We start from the raw sequence: 26,953 nt of genomic DNA, 5'->3' as shown, positions 1-26,953 counted from the left end.
GTCTGTGTCATGGTGTGTGTCTGTCTGTGTCATGGTGTGTGTCTGTCTGTGTCATGGTGTGTGTCTGTCTGTGTCATGGTGTGTGTCTGTCTGTGTCATGGTGTGTGTCTGTCTGTGTCATGGTGGGTGTGTCTGTCTGTGTCTGTCATGGTGTGTTTGTGTGTGTGTGTCTGTCATGGTGTGTTTGTGTGTGTGTGTGTGTGTCTGTCATGGTGTGTTTGTGTGTGTGTGTCTGTCATGGTGTGTTTGTGTGTGTGTGTCTGTCATGGTGTGTTTGTGTGTGTGTGTCTGTCATGGTGTGTTTGTGTGTGTGTGTCTGTCATGGTGTGTTTGTGTGTCTGTCATGGTGTGTTTGTGTGTCTGTCATGGTGTGTTTGTGTGTCTGTCATGGTGTTTTTGTGTGTCTGTCATGGTGTGTTTGTGTGTCTGTCATGGTGTGTGTGTGTGTCTGTCATGGTGTGTGTGTCCGTCATGGTGTGTGTGTGTGTCCGTCATGGTGTGTGTGTGTGTGTCCGTCATGGTGTGTGTGTCTGTCATGGTGTGTGTGTGTGTGTGTGTCTGTCATGGTGTGTGTGTGTGTGTCTGTCTGTCATGGTGTGTGTGTGTCTGTCTGTCTGTCATGGTGTGTGTGTGTGTGTCTGTCTGTCATGGTGTGTGTGTGTGTGTGTCTGTCATGGTGTGTGTGTGTGTGTCTGTCATGGTGTGTGTGTGTGTCTGTCATGGTGTGTGTGTCTGTGTCACGGTGTGTGTGTCTGTGTCTGTCATGGTGTGTGTGTGTCTGTCATGGTGTGTGTGTGTGTCTGTCATGGTGTGTGTGTGTGTGTGTGTCTGTCATGGTGTGTGTGTGTGTCTGTCATGATGTCTGTCATGGTGTCTGTCATGGTGTCTGTCATGGTGTCTGTCATGGTGTGTGTGTGTGTGTGTGTCATGGTGTGTGTGTGTGTGTGTAATGGTGTGTGTGTGTGTGTGTAATGGTGTGTGTGTGTGTCTGTCTGTCATGGTGTGTGTGTGTGTCATGGTGTGTGTGTGTCTGTCATGGTGTGTGTGTGTCTGTCATGGTGTGTGTGTGTCTGTCATGGTGTGTGTGTGTCTGTCATGGTGTGTGTGTGTATGTCATGGTGTGTGTGTGTCTGTCATGGTGTGTGTGTGTCTGTCATGGTGTGTGTGTGTCTGTCATGGTGTGTGTGTGTCTGTCATGGTGTGTGTGTGTCTGTCATGGTGTGTGTGTGTCTGTCATGGTGTGTGTGTGTCTGTCATGGTGTGTGTGTCTGTCATGGTGTGTGTGTCTGTCATGGTGTGTTGTGTCTGTCTGTCATGGTGTGTGTGTGTGTCTGTGTCATGTAATGTGTGTCTGTGTCATGTAATGTGTGTCTGTGTCATGTAATGTGTGTCTGTGTCATGTAATGTGTGTCTGTGTCATGGTGGGTGTGTCTGTCTGTGTCTGTCATGGTGTGTTTGTGTGTGTGTGTGTGTCTGTCATGGTGTGTGTGTGTCTGTCATGGTGGGTGTGTGTGTGTGTGTGTGTCTGTCATGGTGTGTGTGTGTGTGTGTGTGTGTGTGTGTCATGGTGTGTGTGTGTGTGTGTCATGGTGTGTGTGTGTGTGTCTGTCATGGTGTGTGTGTGTGTGTCTGTCATGGTGTGTGTGTGTGTCTGTCATGGTGTGTGTGTGTGTCTGTGTCATGGTGGGTGTGTGTCTGTGTCATGGTGGGTGTGTGTGTCTGTGTCTGTCATGGTGTGTGTGTGTGTGTCTGTGTCTGTCATGGTGTGTGTGTGTGTGTGTGTCTGTGTCTGTCATGGTGTGTGTGTGTCTGTCATGGTGTGTGTGTGTGTGTGTGTCTGTCATGGTGTGTGTGTGTGTGTCTGTCATGGTGTGTGTGTGTGTGTGTCTGTCATGGTGTGTGTGTGTGTGTCTGTCATGGTGTGTGTGTGTGTGTGTGTGTGTTTCTGTCATGGTGTGTGTGTGTCTGTCATGGTGTGTGTGTGTCTGTCATGGTGTGTGTGTGTCTGTCATGGTGTGTGTGTGTCTGTCATGGTGTGTGTGTGTCTGTCACGGTGTGTGTGTGTCTGTCATGGTGTGTGTGTGTCTGTCATGGTGTGTGTGTGTGTCTGTCATGGTGTGTGTGTGTCTGTCATGGTGTGTGTGTGTGTCTGTCATGGTGTGTGTGTGTGTCTGTCATGGTGTGTGTGTGTGTCTGTCATGGTGTGTGTGTGTGTCTGTCATGGTGTGTGTGTGTGTGTGTCTGTCATGGTGTGTGTGTGTGTCTGTCTGTCTGTCATGGTGTGTGTGTGTGTCTGTCTGTCATGGTGTGTGTGTGTGTGTCTGTCTGTCATGGTGTGTGTGTGTGTGTGTGTGTCTGTCATGGTGTGTGTGTGTGTCTGTCATGGTGTGTGGGTGTGTGTCTGTCATGGTGGGTGTGTGTCTGTCATGGTGGGTGTGTGTGTTTTTAAAAATAGTGTTTTACTAACCTTTTTTTTTTTCAACGTCGTGCTGGTCTCCCCTCGACTGGCCCTGCCTCTGAGATCATCAAGCTTGATGATCTCAGCCAATTGGCACTGACACAGGAAGCGCCTCTAGTGACCGTCTGAGTGTCTGTCACTAGAGGTGTCACTAGGAAGCAATGTAAACACTGCCTTTTCTCTGAAAAGTCAGTGTTTACATTCAAAAGCCTGCAGGGACAGGCTATAGACACCAGAACCACTACATTAAGCTGTGTGTGTGTGTGCCTGCTAGTGAGTGAGCTTGTGTTTTTATGTCAATGAGCTTATGTATATCAGTGAGATTGTTTGTCTATGAGGCTGTGTATCAATGAGCTTGTGTGTGTCAGTGAGATTGTCTGTGTCTACATGTGAGTATGCTTACTGTATAATTAAATGTTTTACTCTGAAAGGACCAATATTTTATATCAGAAAAAGCTATATATATATATATATATATATATATATATATATATATATATATATATATATATATATATATATATATATATATAATTACTCAATCATCTGGGGTGGCAAGACATAGCCTTACATATTACATGCGAAAATATATGGCGCAATGACTTATGGGGCTGGCATAGATTTTTTTTTCCCCAGTCCGGCCCTCCATATGACCGTTATTTTAGAGCGGTCACATGGCCCCTGGGGGTCCTAATTTACAGTCCCCCCCCATAAAGGAAGGCCGATAGCCGGCAGGGGAACTGCGTTGATCGGTAAGTACATGGGAGAGGGAGGGAAGGGGTTAATTATTTTTTTTTTAATTATATTTTTAGATTTTTTTTTTAATTTTATTATTATTTATTTTTCAGAGTACCTGGACCCCTCAAGGCACTCAGCACAGGCAGAGCATCGGAAGCCTGTCTGACGGCTTCCGATGCTCTACCCCACTGCCGGGCTCTACGTGGAGCAACCCGGAAGTGATCCCTCCAGGGGGAGCCATCACCTGGTGTTGTCTGGCGGACCAGCAGTAAGGGAATTATTGCACGAGGCATTGCTGCAATACCGTTAGAGCGGCTGGTGGCGATACGTCTGCGGTCGTTACGGACCATTTTTTGTCGGACGTACCTGATACGTCCGGGGTCGGGATGGGGTTTAGTGTGTGTGTATACATACATAAATACATACAGAAAGATGGCAGGATGCAGTAGCTAAAATATTAACCCCTTAAGGACGGAGGACGGTTCAGGACCGTCATTGGCATTTTTGCGTTGCCGACCGGTGACGGTCCTGAACCGTCCTAACCGTCCAATGTACTTACCCGATCGCCGTCGTTCCCCCGGCGGCGATCTGCGGTGCTCCCGGTGTGGGGAGACTGCCTGCAGCCCAGACAGTCTCCCCATGGCGGTTTAGGACCCCTGTGGCCATGTGATCGCCCAACAGGGCGACCACATGGTCACAATAGGTGTCCATGTGTCTGCCTGCAGGGGGACTGTCTGTGCTGACAGGCAGTCTCCCTGCTGCTGTAAAATCATAAAAAAAATTCAAGTGAAAGTTAATAAAAAAATATTATTATATATGTGTATATATATGATATATAGACATATATTATACCTAGAAAAAAGAGAGGAATACTACGGAGTGGATCAAATCCAAACCTGGATTCCTAAGGGGTTACTGAGATATCACGGGGCATGAACCCCAAATTTGGTACAGAGAAAAAGACTGGAGTGAAATAGTGGCACCAATAGAGATGACACAGTTGGGCGACTATTCCACAGATTGATATCTCAAAATTTCAGTTAAAAATAATCATGGGATATACCCTTTAATTAGCCGCTTACGGACAAAACATACATACAGTGAAATAATGGTGAAAACACTCGTGTAAACTAAAGGTGAATTAAAACCTGGGTGGATGCAATTTGGATAGTCCCCTGTAGTAGTGAGGGTGGTAGAGACAAAATATATAACTGAGAAAAAGTATTAATATATATAATACGGTATATAGTATAGTCTATATTTGGTCTACTTGGCACCCAAAACTAGCATGTATAGAGGACTTGGTACAAATCCCGGCTGTTGAACGTGTCAGTTCCTTTCTATAGACTCTAAATTAATTTAGAATAGTGAGAGACAAAATACACACAATCTCTATATCGTGAATGGTCCGTCCGAATAACGGTTGATTAAATAGAGTCTATAGTAGGTTTAGGAAGGTTGTACACTAGAGAGTGTCATTCGAAATGTACAGTATCGTGGTAGTACATACGAAACTGTTCAGTCAGTAGGGGCAGAAGTCAGTATCCATTAATCTATACCCAATTTTAGTGGATAGCAGATAGGGTCGTTTTCACCAGGTGTTGCCAGGTAAATAATGTCTCTGAGTCATAGTCTAGTAGTCTGCATAGAGTAGGGGTAACATCAACCCGACTAGTCTTTATGGTTGATTTGGTCAGGATGTAGTTTATTGTACCCTGCTAGGCAGCTGATGGTACAAGAAATATCTGTGAAACTTGTGCGTGGCGCACCTGTATAGGGAGTCTCCCCAGGAGGTCAACACACAATACCGGATATAAGTGTGTGGATCAACTGGTCCAGTTGCTGTATATATTTAGTAAAGCTTAGATAGAACTGTTACTCTAAGGTAGCCTGCCTTTATATAACACAGGTGACTGAGAGTGTAGATCAGCCGGTCTGGTTCCTAAGTGCACTTATTAGAGCTTAGTTTAGCTGTAAAATCAAGGTAGCCCTCCGTTCTCTAGTGCAGGAGGGTAGTCCAGCTAGCCACAATGGTATCACACTTAGATCTGACTCCTGGGAATATTAAGTAGGTAAAATGCTGCTTCACGGCAGCCTAGCGTAATGTCTGTCCCATAAGCTACCTAGCTGACTCAAAGGATTCAAACTGAATGATAGACTTCCCCCAAATCAAGTAGAGCCTAATGCATCCCCCAGTATTAAAATAAAGTACGGCAACAAACGCTCGACGCGCGTTTCGGCGTGCTCACACGCCTTTGTCAAGAGCTACTGGCACAGCTGAGGAGAGGTGAATATAAACCGAGGGACGTCCCGCCCCTCTCGCTAAGTCTTCCAATCAGCTCGATTGCGGACTAGCCGGGGGCGGGGTTAGACCTCGAAGCACCTCCTCAATACTCATAGGTTCATTGGTTGTAAGGTCACGTGTCTACAGCGCTTCGGTCGCCATGGTGACGTGACTCACATCATGGTGTGCGCGCGCAATGTCTAATAGCTGCACACAGTCCTTAGTTTGGAACTCCAGTGCCGAAATTCAGTCTCCATTAGACGTTACATTTTTAAAGTGGCTATACTGACTAGCAGTAGTTATATAGATTGGTCCACTTATTTAGTTGGAAGGTCTGAACTGGCATTATATCGGTATAGATAAGGGAGTTAGATCGCTATATCAATACCCAGAAAGATTATTATATCGGATAAGGGAGTTAGATCGCTATATCAATACCCAGAAAGGTTCATCTAGGGCTTCCCTGTAGAGAATCATTCACTGTAGTGGGTCACTGATTCATATAGGTATAACTTTGAACTGCTGCTCAACATTATTATTATGTCCTATGAGTAGTATCAAACTCAAGATGCTTTTTCATTTATTTAGTTCTATCAATAAATTACATGTTTTAACTAGTATGGTACATTGTTGACCCAAATGTCCTATTGCATTAGTTCAGTATTAAAGGTCATGTACATAATTCACCTACATGTTCTATATGTTCTATATTCATCATCTTTGTGTATTAGACCTGTGCCAGGTGTAGGGTATATACAGTGCTAAATTATTATAATAAATAAATCAAAAAAATTATAATTGTAGAATGACAATATATACAGGTGGCAACGTATTCACAATGGAATAATGCCATATATTTTGTTATTGGTGTTTGGGTGAGATTTTTGGTGTTTTATATTTTTTTATTTTTACATATTTTTATACATATATATATACTTTATTAGAGTATGGATTTCTAATTATTTTTTATATATTTTTTTTATTAATTAATTTTTATTTTTTGTCTTTATTTATTATTTTTTATTCTGTCTTTTTTGTTTTATTTTTTGTATTTTTTGTATTTTTTGTATATTTATTTTGTATATATGTACATATGTTGCTAGGTCAGAGAGGTGAGTCACGATTGCGAATGGATCGCATACTGATGGTTATATGTAGGGGGAGAAAGAAAAACCTTCATTTAGGCCTTTTGGACTTAAGGTCTTGAGTTTATATATCCACCTACACTCCTTTTGACGTAACAGTTTGTCAAAGTCACCTCGTCTCTGATCTCGTTTCACCCATTCCAGACCACAGAACCTAATCTCACTCGAGACACCCTCATGGAAATTCTTCAGGTGTCTGGAGATTGGGGTTTCCATGCGGTTTTTTGGGGACCTCACGTGCTCTTTGATCCTTTCCTTAAACGGTCTAAAGGTTTTACCCACATACATCATGTTGCAGCTACAGACCAGAAGGTACACCACACCAGCTGTGTTGCAATTGAAGAAATGGGTAATCTCAAAAACCTGTTGTCCATCACTGTCTTGGACTCTCTTTGATTCGCGTAGGATATATTTGCACGCGACACATCTGCCGCAACCTATATAATATATGTCTATATATCATATATATAATGTCATGCTAAGTGTATTTTTATATTATGTACATATATTAATATAAAAATACACTTATAATTAATTTACACACGTATATATATAATATATATAATAACTATATATATTGTATATATATATTATTATAAAATATGAATGATAAGTAATTTAGATTAAATTAAAAAAATTAAAAATAATAATAAAAATTACAAAAAATTATATCTATACGAAATTTTATTCTAACTGTATTTTGATATTAATATATATATTTATATCAAAATACACTTAGAATGAAATTGTATATATATCTATGTATATATAAATAAATAAAAAGAATGCGAACTATTCATATGTCCATATACAAAATTACATAAATAATTATATAAATATACACGTAGACTTCAAATATATAAATATGCATATATATTTAAATTCTACGTGCGTATTTATGTAATATTTTTACATAATTAAGTTATTTTATTGATTGCAATTTAAGGGACCTGCCTGGCAACCCAGGCCGAAAGTCCAGAGAATTTAATTTGCTATCACTGTATATTACCCTGTAACGTTCTACGACACCCTAAAACCCTAACTCCCGACACCCTAAAACCTGTACTCGGGAGACTTCGCTGAACACAAATATTAGTGATTCAAAACAGTAAAACATATCACAGCGATGATATTGTCAGTGAAAGTGACTTTTTTTGCATTTTTCACATACAAACAGCACTTTTACTGATGATATAATTGTTGTGATACATTTTCCAGTTTTGAAACACTAATATTTGTGTTCAGCAAAGTCTCCTGAGTAGAACAGGACCCCCCATGTACAGGTTTTATAGCGTTTTTGAAAGTTACAGGGTCAAATATATGGGTCAAATATTTTTACATTGAAAATGGCCAGGTTGGTTACATTGCCTTTGAGAGCGTATGGTAGCCCAGGAATGAGAATTACCCCATGATAGCATACCATTTGCAAAAGAAGACAACCCAAGGTATTACAAATGGGGTATGTCCAGTCTTTTTTAGTAACCACTTAGTCACAAACACTGGCCAAAATTAGCGTTCAATTTAGTTTTTTACTTTTTTCACACACAAACAAATATGAACGCTAACTTTGGCCAGTGTTTGCGACTAAGTGGCTACTAAAAAAGTCTGGACATACCCCATATTGAATACCCTGGGTTGTCTACTTTTAAAAAAATACGTACATGTGGGGTGTTATTTAGCAATTTATGACAGATAATAGTGTTACAATGTCACTTTTGATACATTTTAAAAATTTATGTTTTGAAACCGCAATATCCAACTTGTACTTATAGCCCTATAACATGCAAAAAAATAGCAAAAAGCATGTAAACACTGGGTATTTTTTAACTCAGGACAACATTTTGAATCTATTTAGCAGTTTTTTTCATTCGCTTTTGTAGATGAGTAAAAGATTTTTCACATAAAATTCAAAAAACGTGTATTTTTTTAAATTTTTCATCATATTTTTTCATTTTTTTTTAATTAAATTACATGAGATTATATAAATAATGGTATGTAAAGAAAGCCCCTTTTTTCCTGAAAAAAACAATATATAATTTGTATGGGAACAGTAAATGAGAGAGCGGAAAATTACAGCTAAACACAAACACCACAAAAGTGTCAAAAAGATGCCTGGTCGCAAATGTACAACATCGCAAAAAAAGTCCGGTCGTTAAGGGGTTAAGCTATTTCCAAAACACAAAAAAATAAACATGCATCACTGTCTTTAAACAATAATGAGCATCAATTGTATTCTCAAATTGGTCTATTAACATTGGTTACTTATACAATATCACGGATAATAATCTGTGTTTGATGCTTAACCCCTTAAGGACCGGCCTGTTTTTGCGATGTTTGTACGTTAAAGGACCACTCTAGGCACCCAGACGACTTCAGCTTAATGAAGTGGTCTGGGTGCCAGGTACCTCTAGGATTAACCCTTTTTTTTATAAACATAGCAGTTTCAGAGAAACTGCTATGTTTATAATGAGGGTTAATCCAGCCTCCAAATCCTCTAGTGGCTGTCTCACTGACAGCCGCTAGAGGCGCTTGCGTGATTCTCACTGTGAAAATCACAGTGAGAGCACGCAAGCGTCCATAGGAAAGCATTGTAAATGCTTTCCTATGCGACCGGCTGAATGCGAGCGCGGCTCCTGCCGCGCATGCGCATTCAGCCAATGACGTCGCGATCAAGATGGAGAGGAGGAGGAAAGCTCCCCGCCCGGCGCTGGAAAAAGAGGTAAGTTTAACCCCTTCCTCTCTCCAGAGCCCGGCGGGAGGGGGTCCCTGAGGGTGGGGGCACCCTCAGGGTACTCTAGTGCCAGGAAAACGAGTATGTTTTCCTGGCACTAGAGTGGTCCTTTAAGGACCAAAGCAGTTTTAACACTTTTGTGGTGTTTGTGTTTAGCTGTAATTTTCCGCGCTCTCATTTACGGTTCCCGTACAAGTTATATATTGTTCTTTTCAAGACAAAAAGGGCTTTCTTTACATACCATAATTTGTATTATGTCATATATTGTATTTAAAATAAATAATAAAATATGGTGAAAATTAAAAAAAAAACCATGTTTTTGGACTTTTACTTGAAAAATCTTTTACTTATCTACAAAAGCTAATGAAAAAAACTGCTAAATAGATTCAAAATTTTGTCTCGAGTTTAAAAACAACCAGTGTTGACATGCTTGATTGCTTTTTTTTGCAAGTTATAGGCCTATAAATACAAGTAGGAAATTGCTGTTTCAATATATATATATTTTAAATTTATCAATAGTGACATTGTAACACCGTTATCGGTCATAAATCCCCGAAACACACCTAACATGTACATATTTTTTTAAAGTAGACAACCCAGGGTATTCAAAATGGGGTATGTCCAGTCTTTTTTTAGTAGCCACCTAGTCACAAACACTGGCCAAAGTTAGCATTTATATTTGTTTGTGTGTTAAAAATGCAAAAAACGCTAACTTTGGCCGGTGTTTGTGACTAAGTGGCTACTAAAAAAGGCTGAACATACCCCATTTGCAATACCTTGGGTTGTCTTCTTTTGCAAATGGTATGCCATCATGGGGCTAATTCTCATTCATTGGCTACCATACGCTCTCAAAGGCAACCTAACCAATCTGACAAATTTCAATAAAAAAAAAAGTAAAATCAAGCCTTATATTTGACCCTGTAACTTTCACAAACACTATAAAACCTCTACATGTGGGGTACTGTTATACTCAGGAGACTTCGCTGAACACAAATATTAGTGTATCAGAACAGTAAAATGTATCACAGCAATAATATCCTCAGTGAAAGTGCTGTTTGTGTGTGAAAAATGCAAAAAAATTCACTTTCACTGACAATATCATCGCTGTGATATGTTTTACTGTTTTGAAACACTAATATTTGTGTTCAGCGAAGTCTCCCGAGTAAAACAGTACCCCCATGTACAGGTTTTAGGGTGTCATAGAAAGTTACAGGGTTAAACACAGTGCTAGCAAATTTAATTATCTGGACTTTCGGCCTGGGTTGGCAGGCAGGTCCCTCAAATTACAATCATTAAAATTACTTAATTAGGTAAAAATATTACATAAATAAGCACATAGAATTTTAATATATATACATATTTACATATTTGACATCTACGTGTATATTTATGAAATTATTTATGTAATTATGTATATGGACATATGTATATTTCGTATTATTTTTATGTATTTATACATAGATATATATATCATTACATTCTAAGTGTATTTTGATATAAATATATATATCAATATCAAAATACTGTTAGAATAAAATTGCATATATATATATATATAATTTTTTTTAATTATTAAAAATTATCTTTATTTTGTTTATTTTTATTAACATATTATTTGTATTTTATAATAATATATATATACCATATATATAGTAATTATATATATTGTATATATTCGTGTGTAATTTAAATATAAGTGTATTTTTATATTAATATACGTATATATAAATATAAAAATACACTTAGTGATACCGGAGAAACTGACGGAAGCCAAGCACAGAGAGATGGACACAGGTTTCTTCAGGAAGGAAGAGATTCTTTATTGGATCACCGATCGGGACTCAGAGGGACTAGCGTCACCAAAATACAGCAAAGTCTGAGTACTGAATACATAGAGTACATTCCTTATATAGCACTGTAGCTCCTCCCACAATTAACTACACCCACACATACCCTTAACCTATTTAATAAATAGAGTCTAAACTCATCCATCCGGTCTAACCACGTGGCTCATCTGATACAAAGGAGAGGGACGCGTAATTCCAGTTCTTACATTCCTGCACCTGGTCAGTACAGTGATAACAGTATCTTAGCTACGTGTAATTAACTAACTGATACTACAAACACATATACATACATATGCCTTGTGGCAATCTTAGCCTGCTAAACTTGTATTTTACTGGAATTACATCACATTCCCCCCTTTGATGCCTCTGATATTTCACAATTACTTGAGGCATCACTTAACCTTGGTTTGCATATACCTCAGGTTACCATGAACCAGACCAGACTTATCTTATGATGTGAATCTTTTAACACTCATCTTCCTGCATTGGTTCTCCTTGATCTAGAGCCTTATACTTATATATCGCCATTATCTGTGCAGCAGCCTTCCTCTCTGCTATACTTCCTATCAGGCTTTGCACAGACCTAACTACTAAGGGTATAAGACACGGTAGGAGTAGACACAACAGTAAAATCAGTAGGACTCCACCTACCACTGCCTTAAGCCCTCCAAACCACTCATACCAGCTACCAAACCAACTACTTGGATTGTACCCTTTCCATACCTGAGTAGGCACATGCACTAGTTTAACCATATGGCTAGTAAGCTCAGCTATTGCTTGCCCTTCGTCATCTATTTGAAGACAGCAATTGCTCAGGTTAAACTTCCCACATACACCTCCCTCTACTGCCAAAAGGTAATCCAAGGCTAATCTATTTTGGTACACTGCTGTCCTCATCCTGGTATTATGCTTCGCTAGAAGATTGAGTGCTTGTGAGGTCTCATTAGTAATAATCTCAACCACCGCCTGTAATCTTATAATACGGTTGAGCATATAAATTGGGGTTCTATAACCAAAGGTACCATCTTCTGCCCACGTGGCTGGCCCATAATAATCTATGATACGCTGGGGAGGCCATTCATTATCTTCCCAGGTGCCTATCTCTAAGGGTCCCCTTTTCTTCCTATGATTCACATCATACACTTTAACACCTAAAGTCTCACCTGTTTCAATCGGTAACAAGAAGAAGGATGGTTTGAGCATACCCAACACACATGCCCCTTCCCAGTCCTGTGGCAACTCCGAATAGGCTTTCTTACCACAGATCCAGTACAAATTTGCTGGGGCTCTCCAGGTAGATGTGATGGATAAATCAAACCACACATCCTTTAAACTGGCATATCTAGCAAACGGGTTAGATGGTTCTGAGACATTTGAAGCCGACCACCAAGTTGTATTTTTAGTATCATCATCATAAGCTTTTTGCCCTAGACAAGTTAATTCTCCTACAGAAGTATTATACATTATTCCTTTCCTTGCTATGCAAACATAACCTATGATGGAGGTCTTTAATCTCCACTCAGATTTACCTCTAACACTCAAATGATAATCGGCTTGTGTAGATATTAGTTGGTCAACTGCCTCAGAACCGGACATTACCTCCTTTGCTTCCCAAGGCCATTGGTCTCCCATGTTAGTACCTCCACACACATAGCAGTTGGTAACATTAAGACTACCGGCAATACTTTCAGCTAGGTCAATGAACAGGTTTTTAGCGTTATGGGGGATCTTATTATCTATACTCATCTCTTCATAAAAGGAATGGTATACTTGATGAGTCTGGGAGGATACCGTATCAGTCTCTATTCCTATAAACAATAATGTCCCAGGATCTAAACCCGTCCCGTATATCTGAAACCCAAATAAATTTCCATACTTATCTAGGAACTTGTCGGGGTTATTAATAAGTATATGGACTGGGTTGCATTCCATAGACTTACAATAAGGGCTAGTCGGCAACTTAGTCACTATCATGTCTTTATCTACTGTCTGTCCCCAAGTCGCCCACCCCACACAAGACCAATATGGACAAAAGTTATAGTCTTTATTTGGGCATCTAGGACTCACATATTTATTTTTACTACTGGGACAAATATATTTATCATTAGACCCATACGTCCTCTCCCATCTAAGATCCCCACATACATTCCACGGTTTTCTACCACTTGATATCGCCTTACATGCATCAAATAGCAGAACACCCGAAGAATGTACGGATTCTAACACCGTCTTATTAATTAGGGTCCCCTGAGGATCTCCATTCCTGAGAGTCAACCAAATTGTACGAGGTTGATACTCTGGACTGAAGCACTTAGGTTCTCCTACTCCTAAATGGCACACACTATAGTCTATATTTAGGTATCTACATCTTGATACCTCTCCTTTACATTCGTATTGTGAATGCCAAATTAGGGTTTGGGAAATATGGTTACCTGTTCTCGTAGTCTTAATGCATACCTCACAGCTAGGAGTGTCGGTACCTCTACCTTCCTGAATATAAAAACACATATAAATAAACACAATCAAAAGCACATCTTTCGCCGTCATCCTCAGTCTTCGTCCGTGCGATGGAACCTCAGCTTCCAGGATGTGAGGGCTGCAGGGAATGGAGTTCTGCTCGTCTTCACAGGTGTCCCTTCGAGACTTTCCTGGCTTATACACTATGTGTTGGTAAGCGGACAGGCTTTATTATGGCCTTCTCACTCACACCTGTAACAATAAAATTTGTAATCCACAATAATTCCTCGTTACTCCGACTGAGTAGTGCGTTTCAACCGGATCTTGCAGGGATTCTCTGGATCTGCTGTAATTTGCCAAGAATCGACTGCTGCTGGTTTAACCCTGGAGTGATGTATCCACGGAGTTACTTCGGCTACTTTTATCGCTGTAGGGGTAGACAAAAGAACAACATAAGGACCTCTCCACTTGGGCCCTAACGGTACATTATTCCACTCTTTAATCCACACTTGGTCTCCTGGATGATAACTATGAACAGGGGGATAAATATTCACAGGTAATCTATCTTGTACCCATTTCTGTACCTCCTCCATAGTCTTACCCAACTCTACAACCTGCTGCCGGGTAATTCCTTCTCCCAACTGACTCAAGTCCCCCCTTAAGTTACCAAGTACGGGAGGTGGTCGCCCATACATGATTTCAAAAGGAGAGAGGCCCATCCTTCTGGTAGGGGTACTGCGGATTCGCAATAAAGCTATGGGTAAGAGAACGTTCCACTTAAGTTGGGTTTCCTGACACATTTTAGCCAACTGGTTCTTTATAGTTCTATTCATTCTCTCTACCTTACCAGAACTCTGGGGTCTATATGCAGTATGAAGCCTCCACTTTATACCAAGCATATGAGTCAGTTGTTGTAGGCACTGATGAACAAAAGCTGGACCATTGTCCGATCCTATAGAACAGGGTAGTCCATATCGGGGTATTATTTCTCGTAGCAGGAATCTTACAACTTCTCCTGCTTTCTCTGTACGAGTAGGACATGCTTCTACCCAGCCTGAATAGGTGCACACAATTACCAACAGGTAACGATGTCCACCCGATTTAGGCATTACTGTAAAGTCTATTTGTAGATCGGACATGGGGAGTCCCCCCATAAACTGGACTCCTGGTGGCTTTACTGGTCCTTGTCTTGCATTATTCTTAGCACACGTTACACATCTGCGTACAATGGCCTGAGTCAAGTTGGACAATCTTGGTATGTAGAAATGTTTCCTGAGAGATTCTTCAGTACTGTCTCTCCCAGAATGTGTCCCGTTGTGATAATTTTGGACAATTTCTACCGCTAGTGATGCTGGTATGACTATTCTTCCATCTTCTAGCTGATACCACTTGTTCTCCAAATACTTTCCCGGTTCAGTCTTTAACCACTCCTCTTCTTGAGCTGTATAAACTGGAGTCCATTGGGACAGTGGAGTTGGTATAAGAGCAGCTATATGCCCCACATACTCCTGTCTTCCTGATTCAGCAGCACGCTTAGCTGCACTATCTGCCATCCGATTTCCCTTGGTTACATCACCATCTCCTCTCAGATGCGCTCGACAATGTATGATACCGACTTCTTTCGGCTCCCACACTGCTTCCAATAGTTGTAGGATTTCAGCTGCGTACTTGATTTCTTTGCCTTCTGAATTCAGTAGTCCTCTTTCTTTATACAAAGCTCCGTGGGCATGAGTGGTTAAAAACGCATACTTAGAGTCCGTATAGATATTTACTCTTAAACCTTCAGCCAATTGTAACGCTCGTGTTAGTGCTATTAATTCTGCCTTTTGTGCTGATGTTCCTTTCGCCAGTGGCCGAGCTTCTATCACCTTGTCTATTGTTGTCACTGCATATCCTGCATAGCGGATCCCTTCTTTCACATAACTACTGCCGTCGGTGTAATATTGAACATCGGGGTTCTGGATGGGAAAATCACGAAGATCTGGTCTACTTGAAAATACTTCATCCATTACTTCCAAACAATCATGTTGACTTTCAGTAGGTTGCGGCAAAAGGGTAGCTGGATTTAAGGTGTTTACAGTCTCTAAATGCACTCTTGGGTTTTCACACAACATTGCTTGATACTTGGTCATACGGCTGTTACTAAACCAATGATTTCCTTTGTAATCCAACAACGTCTGTACTGCATGTGGGACTCGTACATAAAGTTCTTGACCCAGAGTGAGTTTATCGGCTTCAGCTACTAGCAGGGCGGCTGCAGCTACGGCTCTTAGACAAGGTGGAAGTCCGCTGGCCACTGCATCCAGTTGCTTAGACATGTAGGCAACAGGTCTTTGCCATGATCCCAAGTACTGTGTCAATACTCCCACAGCCATTCTTCTTTGCTCGTGTACATATAAGTAGAATGGTCGTGTGTGATCAGGTAGACCTAATGCTGGGGCACTCATCAAAGCCTTCTTCACATCTTCAAATGCCGTTTGCTGTTCTTGGGTCCATAAGAAGGGGTCGTGCTCTGTACCTTTGATGGCTGCGTACAGAGGTTTTGCCAGTATCGCATAGCTGGGAATCCATATCCTACAGAAGCCTGCTGCCCCCAAGAATTCTCGCACTTGTCTTCTATTCTTGGGTATTGGTATTTGGCAGACAGCTTCTTTTCTCTCTGGCCCCATAATCCTTTGACCTTCAGAGATATGGAATCCCAGATACTTGACAGTTGGCAAACACAACTGAGCCTTCTTCCTGGACACCTTGTATCCTGCCTTCCAGAGAATATGTAGTAGATCGTGCGTTGCTTGCTGACATTTTTCTTTTGTAACTGCTGCTATCAACAAGTCATCTACATATTGTAACAATACACATTCTCCTGGGATAGACTCGAAATCCAGTAGATCTTGACTTAGAGCTGAACCAAATAGGGTAGGTGAATTTTTAAACCCTTGGGGCAGTCTTGTCCAAGTCATTTGGCGTTTTGAGCCCGTTACAGCGTTCTCCCATTGGAAAGCGAAAATACATTGGCTTTCTGCGGCAATTCGGAGGCAAAAGAAGGCATCTTTGAGATCTAAGACTGTGAAGTAAGTAGCCCCGCCCGGAATTAAAGCAAGCAGGTTATATGGATTGGGTACAACTGGATGTATGCTAACAACCGCATCATTGACTGCTCTTAAGTCCTGTACAGGTCGATACTCATCTGTACCGGGCTTTTGAACAGGCAGCAATGGGGTGTTCCAGGGGGAAGTACAGAATTTTAGGATACCATACCGTATGAACTTATCCAGATAGGATTGGATGTTCTTCTTAGCCTTCTGCGGAATGTGATATTGTCTTAGGCTCACTGGATAAACCCCATGTTTCAGTTCAATTTTTATTGGTGGAATATTGCGGGCCAGTCCTGGTGGGTTGTTCTCTGCTCAAACTCCTGGTATGTTAAACAATGTCTCATCACTCCTAGGGTTTTGGCTAGTCAACACTGTATAAAGTCGCCACTCTTCTTCCTTTGGTACGGATAAAGTCATAATACCTGAAGGTCCATTAAACTTTAAGGATGTTGTTCCATTTGGTAGGAACGTAATCTGCGCTTGTAATTTTGATAGCATATCACGTCCCAGCAATTGGACTGGACATTCAGGCATATAAAGGAATTGGTGTTTTACTACGTGGCCTCCCAATGTACAGAGTCGACTTTTAAGAACCGGTTTTTCAGCACTTCTTCCAGTTGCTCCTATCACAGTAATAGTCCTTCCAGATGGAGGAGCAACTAGATTAGTCACCACTGAATGTTCAGCACCAGTGTCGATCATGAACGCACTCCTTTTCCCCCCTATTGATACATCGACCATAGGCTCCGCTCGACCAAGGGGGATGGAGCCCGGTCGGTATCAATAGTCCTCCATGACAGTGTCAGCCAATCCTACAAAGTCCCTACCTTCTCTATCGCGGGACCTTTGCGCTGCTGGAATATACCTGTCTTCCCTAACACTTCCTCTGTTCCCATTACTCCCTCTATAACCATTACTCCCTCCGGGGCCTCCTCTACCTCTCGCTCTACCTCTAAAGTTTCCGTAGCCTGCCCTGGGTTGGTCTCTCTCGTACTGCTCTCTTTGCGGACATTCGTTCCTCCAATGCCCTTCTTCCTTGCAATACGCGCATTGATCCCTACTCAAAGGCTCCCTACTCCATCTATTATTGCCTCTATCTGGGCCCCGTTTATCTACGCCTGCGATCGCTACCGCTAGCATATCAGCCTTTTTACGCATCTTGCGCTCTTCCTCTTTCTTACTTTCTGTATCCCTGTTCATATAGACCTTATTTGCTACCTCCATTAGTTGGGTGATGGACATACCTGCAAACCCTTCTAACTTTTGTAGCTTGCGCTTAATATCTCCGTATGCTTGGCTGACAAAGGCGGAGTTAACCATTCGGGAATTGTCTGCGTCTTCCGGATTAAAGGGGGTATACAAGCGGTATGCCTCCAATAATCGGTCATAAAAGACACTGGGCGCTTCATCGCTTTTCTGGATCACCTCAACTGTCTTCGACATGTTAATGGCTTTCTTTCCTCCGGCTTTCATGCCAGCAATTATAGCGTCTCTATAGGCTCTGAGTTGAACCATATCAGCACCATTTACGTTCCAATCGGGATCGGTGTTGGGATAGTGTGTCGCGGCCCATGCTGCTGGATTGGCTTGGTTCAAAGCACGGGCTCTATCCTCTAATGCTTTAATGGCTGCTTGATTTATTCTTGTCCTTTCCTCATTGTTAAATAAAGTCATTAGTAACTGCTGGCAATCAGCCCATGTCGGATTATGCGTCTGTACTATTGAGGTGAACAGATCAGTCATAGCTTGTGGTTTCTCAGTATACGAGGAATTATGGGTCTTCCAGTTTAAAAGATCGGTTGTGGTAAATGGGACATATACGAAGACTGGGTCAGCGTGTGCCATTTGACCTGCGGCATCGATATAAGCTGACCCGGGATTCAGACGAAGAGGCATCTGATAGTGCTTTAATTGTTGGGCACCAGTCAACTGTCGGGTTTGGATGGGGCTACGTAGAGAGGCGTCAGTCATGGGTTCCGGTCGGGGAGAGATAGGGTATGGGGATGTGGGAGGTCGGTTTTGGGAAAAGGTCGTAAATAAAACACTTCGAGCCGAGCTAGATGAAGCTTGACCGGAAGTCTGAAGTGGCGCCAAATCAGGATATTCGTTTCTAATGGGGGTGGATTCTGGTTCCGGAAGGGGAGATTTAGTACGAGGGGGGGTGGATCCTGTACTGGAGGAGGAAGCGGAAGTGGATGAGGGTAATGAGGGGAGGGGTGCAGGACTTCCTGCGTTTGCGTCACTTCTTCTTAACGGAAAGTAAGGGGGCGGCAAAGGGATCTCGGACTCAGGGGGCGTGTCCAAAATGGGCCTAACACCAGTCCTAGTGGACGAGCAAGTCCTAGCTACCATGAGGCGACACTGCTCCTCTTGGCATGTCTGGAGCCATTTTGGCGAGTCATTTACGGCCTGTCTCCAACAGTCAATATAAGGAAACTGGCCGTAAAGTTCAGGCCTACCCGATACAGCCACGTGTAAGCGCTGTACCAGAGTTGGATCCAAACTGCCACGTGGCGGCCATGCCGCAACCAAAGTAGGCCACTCCCTAGTACACAAAGTGACCAAACGTACAGGAGACATCTTTACCCCAAAATCACAAACTTTGAATCCCTTTTTAAAATTCTTAACCATACATCCTAAGGGATCCGGAATCGTTGACTGCGACGCACCCATACTTAACAATGGAACGTCGTCGACAACGAATACTATACACGCGTACTATTCAACAGTCACACCCGTTTCCTCTGGCAACAGCACCACGTGGTACGGTTACCAAGTGAAACGTACACAATAACAATAAACACTCAGGGAATTCCCGTACACACACAGCTGTTACACCAGTCACTATATAATCAATATTATGCCCTTTGGCGTAACTATACAGTCACCCACGCTATAATTCTCTATATACGAATTACCCGTCTATAACACACCCCAGTAACATCGTCTTTTACAAATAGCGGTTACAGTACGGTTAGCATAGGTCAAAGCACAAGTTAAGGTCACAATACAATTATTAGTGGTTATGGTGTTAAACATGCAATGGACGACAATGATTAGTACTTATTATATAATGTCAGTAAATATACAGGGTTATGGTACCGTGCACTATAATACAGCAACACACTATTAACACTCTCGCTAGACGGCTGAGCTCGCGCTATCTAACAAGATATACACTTTACTAAAACAATCGTTAACACATTTACAATTCCCAACTAAACTATTGGCCAGTACCTTGAATGGACTACCTAAAACTATATACACCCGTTTTGGTTAGCCACACTGCCCAATCACCACATATATAGCGAGCTAGAGAACCGAATTTACACAGGCGCCTCTTAGTCGCACTATCAAAAGTCTAGTGGGTTCCAAATTTACACGCCTTCCCACTTAGCCCAGATAGGATGAGAACTAGCGAACCGAATTTACACAGGCGCCGCTTAGTCTCCCGGTCCCTCCGACCTAGCGAACGTAATATACACCCTAGAACGCTAGTCTAGACAAGACACCGGTGTCCGGCTAGGGCTATTTACACCAGGACCCCGCCTGACTAACCAAATCAAACGGTCTGACTAAAGAGCGTTCGATCGAGCGGTGCGCCTTCGCTCCTTCCCTCCGACAGAGGGGGCAGATACACAGATTCAAAACCCCTTTGGGCCTACCGCACAATCGGTATACCCCTAGTGGGTCCTGCCGTCTAAAACAGCAGTTGTCTTACCTCCTCGTTCCTGAACCTGAGTTCACACTCATCGACGGGGACACCCCAGCACTTCTCACGTAGAGGCCGATGATCTCCTGGACAACAGACCAGTGGCGCCGAGACGAAGGGAGGTCCACGCAGAAGTTCAGGGGTGCAGCCGTAGAGAACGTGGGCAAAGATAGACCGTCTCACGCCTCTGCCTCTCAGCTACCGTTGAACGATGAGCTTCCCGGCCAATGCACCAAATGATACCGGAGAAACTGACGGAAGCCAAGCACAGAGAGATGGACACAGGTTTCTTCAGGAAGGAAGAGATTCTTTATTGGATCACCGATCGGGACTCAGAGGGACTAGCGTCACCAAAATACAGCAAAGTCTGAGTACTGAATACATAGAGTACATTCCTTATATAGCACTGTAGCTCCTCCCACAATTAACTACACCCACACATACCCTTAACCTATTTAATAAATAGAGTCTAAACTCATCCATCCGGTCTAACCACGTGGCTCATCTGATACAAAGGAGAGGGACGCGTAATTCCAGTTCTTACATTCCTGCACCTGGTCAGTACAGTGATAACAGTATCTTAGCTACGTGTAATTAACTAACTGATACTACAAACACATATACATACATATGCCTTGTGGCAATCTTAGCCTGCTAAACTTGTATTTTACTGGAATTACATCACATTAGTATGACATTATATATATGATACATATACATATATAGTATATAGATATAATACATGTATATATATCATATATATATATATATATATATATATACATATTATTATTTTTTTACACTGATTGCTTTATTTTGTAACTTTATTTTTTATTTTCCACTTGCAGGGAGACTGCCTGTCAGCACAGACAGTCCCCCTGCAGGCAGATACACAGACACCTATTGCGGTCATGTAATCGAGTGATCACGTGGCCGTGGGGTCTTGATCTGCCGAGGGGAGACTGCCCGGGCAGACAGGCAGTCCCCCTGGACCGCCGTGGGACCGACGGCGATCAGGTAAGTAGCCCCAGACCGTTATGACGGTTCAGGACCGTCAGCGGTCCAAACGCACGTTTTACCTCTGACGGTCCTGAACCGTCAGCGGTCCTGAAGGGGTTAAATGGATACTGTAGTGCCATAAATACAAACCGTTTATTTACTTACCTGATCCCAGTAACAATGTCTCTTGGCGCAGGGTCAAAGCTCCTCCTTCGTCCCGCGACAAGCAATCTCTAATACGCATGAGAGGCAGATTTGATCAATGCTTTCCTATGGGAAAAAATCTGATGCTGGAGGTCCTCATGCAGAGCGTGAGGACGTCCAGCATGAGATACTGGACCAAAGGTCTGTTTCTATTCAGGAAGCCCTCTAGTGGCTTTCAGTTGACAGCCACTGAGGGCAGGCTTAGAGCTGCAATGTAAACATTGCAGTTTCTCTGGAACTGCAATGTTTTACATTGCAGCATTAGTTGCAATAGGGACACAGCACCCAGACCACTTCAATGAGGTAAAGTAGTCTGGGTGCCTATAGTGTCCCTTTAAGATGAGTTTTGAGCAGATCATAAGAAATGGAATGAGTCATTAAAACTATACTCTATTACTCTTGCTGGGATGACAGTTCTTGTTTTGTGGCCACATTTACCATGTGCCTTGTATCATCAGGGTGCACCAGTTTCAGTATCCCAGCTTATTCCATAACAAAGATACCCCATGACTCCTCTTCTCCTTGTGGGTAAGGGCTTACCCACATGTAGAATAGGAGTGGCACACAATTCAGCACGTTTCTGTTCTCCAAGGACCTGCCACCAATGCCTGTTTGAAGTTTTACCTGTGATGAAAGTTGTCAAGTTTCGTCCAGTCACAATCCTATTTTACTTTTTTAAATAAAAATACATTGTTATATCCGTGCACCGCAATGTAATGAAGTATTAAATCCCCAAGCATTTTTAACACCCTAAACGCCTATCATCCCCAGCCACAAGTATGTCAAGGCAAGATCACCAGCAGAACAAAATTAGCAGATCACACACAAGTGGGGTGATGTGGCCAGATTCCATTTGTTGTTTTTTTTTGTTTTTTTTTAAACACCTTGGTATGTGCTCCTTAATAAAACGTGTGGCCCTTTTGTGTAACTTTCATATAAGATATTTAATTTGTTGTGTGAGAGAGACATCTCTTTAAACTGTTCACTTCCTGCTTTGTCTTGTTATGCATCCCTGCTCAGGAAGGGCTCATAAGATTAAGACTTCCTTAAACCTGCTGGTAGAAAGAACATACAGGACCTATCCCCGTAACCTGTGTTATGGTAAAATACTGTCCTTTATAGACAGTCATTGGTTTATTTTGTTTTGTTTTTCTGTTTTTAAGTAGCTCATTTTAATTTACAACCAAAATCTGATGCATCATTGCATATTAATGATCATGTGCCACATTTCTTTACTCATTTCTTTTAATTGTATTTCTTTAAAATAATAACACCTGTGCTCAATTGTTTCTAAACAATATCAAATTATACAAGAACGTTATGAGAAAAAAGAAATGTGTGTGTATATATCAATTGAGAACTTCTAAGCTGCATAGAAGATAATAGAATTGCTACCAAAATGTAATGCACCATTCTAATCTGCAAGAATGTATTATTAGACAAAGTTTACAATGACCAGTGTTACAGCAATTCAAACAATGGAAACAAATTATACATTCACAGATAGCAGGGAATGAATGGAGCTGGCTCTTAAAAGACTTTGCACCACTTGGGTCATGTGATGATATTTGTCAAGGGTTGTGGGGCTTAGAACATAATCTAAATTGATTATCCATACCATCATCTACATGCTGCTGAATATAAATACCCTATTCATTGTTTTTAAAGAGCCCTGTCTATGTACTTCAGTGTGATGATCAGCTGCATAACTCATTCATGCTCATTTAGGGGTTTCTTCTGCCCCAGGGTACTTGTATATATGTGCTTCTCTGTGTTTTTATTTACGGTCAATACAATTGTGTCCTACAGACCTGACGCCAGCATGGAATTCGCTGCTTATTGAGCATAAGGCTGCCGTCATTGCATAAGTAGGACATTCTATTTTGGAATTGGATCCTCAGAGATCAGATAATTGTAAAGGCATAGACTAGCACCCGTCTTTAAGGGGTTACATTATTGCAGTTTACGTTGCGGTTGCATGTATCTTGCAAGTGTTATCTTAAAAATAAACCCATAATATTACAATTTGTGGGAACATTTGCTAAACTGGGAATTATAGAAAAATAACAAAATAACTGCATATTTTATGTCAAAATAACCAAATGGGGAAAGAAAGAAAATAACAATTACATTTCAGAGAAAAGCCAATGTAGTGGCAGTCATTCAGACCGCCACTTGAGGCGTTTCCTATCTCAGTGCTGATGTTCAGTGTCTCCACACTCTGCATGGATACATTGAATGCTCCCCATATAGATGCATTGATTCAGTGGATCTCTGTGAGGAGATGCTGATTGGAGCAAAGCAGTGTTTTGTCGCAAATGCGCAATAACCTCCCTATGCGAAAGCATTGGATTGGCTGAGAATGTCAAGATTGATGATCTCGGTCATGGAGGCAGAGCCAGCCACGGCAAGACCAGAGAGATACCTAGTTCTACTACCTTATATTCCGATACTACCTTATTTCTCCACTCAGAGGGGGGCTGGAGACCCTAATGGGTAGCACAAAGTTATAGTGTAAGGAATATGTAGTGTTCCTTTAAGACGTTTGTTGTAGATACGTATAAATAATAGTCTGAGCTGCTCTATTCATTATTAGCACTATTAGAAATGATATGTCACTTATTTTATCGTTTGTATAAAACACGTTCAAGCCACAATTAAAAACAAGACTACAAAAAATATGTTTGTTTTATAAATAATTATGTTTTTCCCAGCTTTTCCACTGTGTTTAAAGACACTTCAGGTGCAAAAAAAAAAAAAAAAAGGTTGAACTACAAAATAAATGTAAAATTTTATTGAGCACATGAAAATTTGTGCTGCATCTTTGTAAATGGCGTGGATATTTGTTTTAGAGGAATGTTTCTTTAAGCAGTCATGGAAATGAAATGGTTAAAACTAACAGATGCTGTGGAACTACTTGTCTAAATGGTACAATATTGCTCTCTGTTGCTATAGCTGTGATGTCACATGCTGATACTGACATGCGATTGGTCCTTTTGTGTTTCAGATCTCTGCCTGTTGTACAGCACAAAGAAAAGACCAGGCTTCTACATCTTTCAGTGTGAATAAAGGATTCAGCAGAGCAGATTAATACAGACTTCTGCTTGGTGGCCTTTTTTTTTTTTTTAAAGGCTGTCTTTTATTTATTTATTTTTAAGATAAATAAAAGTGTTCTTTAATGAGCTGTGAGATGAGGAGCTGCTGGTAACATATTTCAAGATTCAACTGCTATTTATTGTGTTTGATGCACATGTTTCTGCACAGTGCATTTAGGAAATACAAGAAAAGGATCCAAAACGGCTGCGGGGGAACAATCGGCAAACATGCCTACAGAAACAATACAGACAGGTAGCATGGTGAAACCGGTAAGCCCTGCAGTCACTTTCACATCTGCTGTCCCTCTAAGAATATTGAACAAAGGGCCGGACTATTTTCGCAGGCAGTCTGAGCCTAACCCCAAGAGACTCAGTGCAGTTGAGAGACTGGAAGCTGACAAAGCAAAATACGTTAAGAGCCAAGAGGTTATCAATGCCAAACAGGAGCCTGTAAAGCCAGCAGTCCTTGCAAAACCTCCTGTGTGCCCTGGAGCTAAAAGATCAGTGGGTAGTCCAACTATTAAAATGTTTAACAATAATTCAAAGACTGAAAGCTGTGTACAAAGAGAGAACTTAAAGCTAGAAATTCTTAAAAATATTATCAATAGTTCAGAAGGTTCTAGCACGGGTTCCGTACATAAGCAAAGTTCCCGAAATTGGCCTCCAAGTAGGTCTGACTCAGTTGACCTTAATCGACATTCATTTGCAGAATCCCTAAAGGTTTACCCAACACAAAGTCATGGTAGCCCTCAAGACAGCAACTCCAACATCAGCAGAAGACTTCTGGAAAAGTCAAATGATACTTTTTTACATGTTTCTCACAGTTCATCAGACATTAGAAAAGTAACCAATGTGAAGCAGATCAAAGCAATTCCATGCAGCAGCTCAGCCCCACCACTGCCTCCAAAACCCAAGATGTGTAACCTCACTCCCCTAAAATCACCAGAAAATGATAACATGGAATCTGGATGTGGCGTTAGTCGCAGGCCTTCCCTCCAACGATCGAAGTCAGATTTAAGTGACCGTTATTTTCGTGTTGATGCAGATGTTGAGCGATTCTTTAATTACTGTGGTTTGGATCCTGAAGAGCTTGAAAACCTTGGGATGGAAAACTTTGCAAGGGCTAACTCTGATATTATTTCTCTAAACTTTCGCAGCGCAAGTATGATCAGCTCAGATTGTGAACAGTCTCAGGACAGCAACAGTGACATTAGAAACGATGACAGTGCCAACGATCGTGTGCCGTATGGCATTTCTGCAATAGAAAGGAATGCCAGAATAATAAAGTGGTTGTATAGTATTAAACAAGCTAGAGAGTCACAGAAGGTTTCACATGTCTGAGAAAGCTCCAACTGTACCTTTTTGTCTGTGAATATTCAGTTGTGAAAGGTCGTAAAGTCTACTTGAAGTCTTGTAAACTTTCCAAACTGCTCTGTGTTGCTTGTTCTGCAATGTTTTCAAGTTGCATGCCTGTCAACATGTGAACGGACCTGGCTTTCACTTGAAAAAGAACTACATTAAGCCTTTTCAAATATATTCACAATCTGCCAAAAGTTTAAGACCAACTCAATTTAGTAGCTTTGGTTTAAAGCTCCACTGTTTACATGACAACGAAGGGTAGATTAACTTACATAACATTCTTAACGTTACGTCATATTGTTTTGATATATAAATATGTACTTTTTTTATTTTTGCCTCTATTATCACAAAGAAAAAAAATACACTGTCCAGTATTTCTTTCCACATAATTTTTTTTATTTTATTTGAAACAAAAATGGGAATAGGTCAAATAATGTATTCAAAGCATTATGTTAATTCATCATTTACCCATCAAGAAATTGTCCATTAAAAAGGACTCTGTCTGAAAAATAACTGGTATTACTGTAAGGTGTAGTGTAACAGTATGTTTTTAGGAGCAAAGTGATGTTCGTATGATATTACCAATTAAATTTCTATTTTTATACCCTTTTTTTTCCTTAGTCTTAAACTTTTGACAAGAACGAGATGCAAATTTCTATAAGTTGCCTTTAACTAAGCTATCATAAGAGACCTGTAATAGGTTTTTGGTTTTACTGTTTTAATTTTATTTTTTTTGTTTTTATAAAAAGACAAGATAAACAGTAAATGAACAAATACAAAACAAAGTGGAAACTTACAGCCATATCAGTATAAATATAAAAAAGTACCA

General features: G+C 41.2%; 1 protein-coding gene across 1 annotated transcript; it reads left to right on the top strand.

Moving 5' to 3' along the window:
* The first annotated feature begins 24,789 nt into the window (after positions 1-24,789).
* Positions 24,790-26,698, top strand: FAM110B (family with sequence similarity 110 member B). The gene has a single exon (XM_063450417.1). It carries the CDS (start codon positions 24,994-24,996, stop codon positions 26,104-26,106), a length of 1,113 nt encoding a protein of 370 aa, XP_063306487.1. The 5' UTR covers positions 24,790-24,993; the 3' UTR covers positions 26,107-26,698.
* The last annotated feature ends 255 nt before the right edge of the window (positions 26,699-26,953 follow it).

This window comes from Pelobates fuscus, chromosome 4 (assembly GCF_036172605.1).
Source record: "Pelobates fuscus isolate aPelFus1 chromosome 4, aPelFus1.pri, whole genome shotgun sequence".
NCBI lineage: Eukaryota > Metazoa > Chordata > Amphibia > Anura > Pelobatidae > Pelobates > Pelobates fuscus.
The sequence above is the reverse complement of the archived record's forward strand: the minus strand, read 5'-3'. Positions and strand labels throughout refer to the sequence as shown.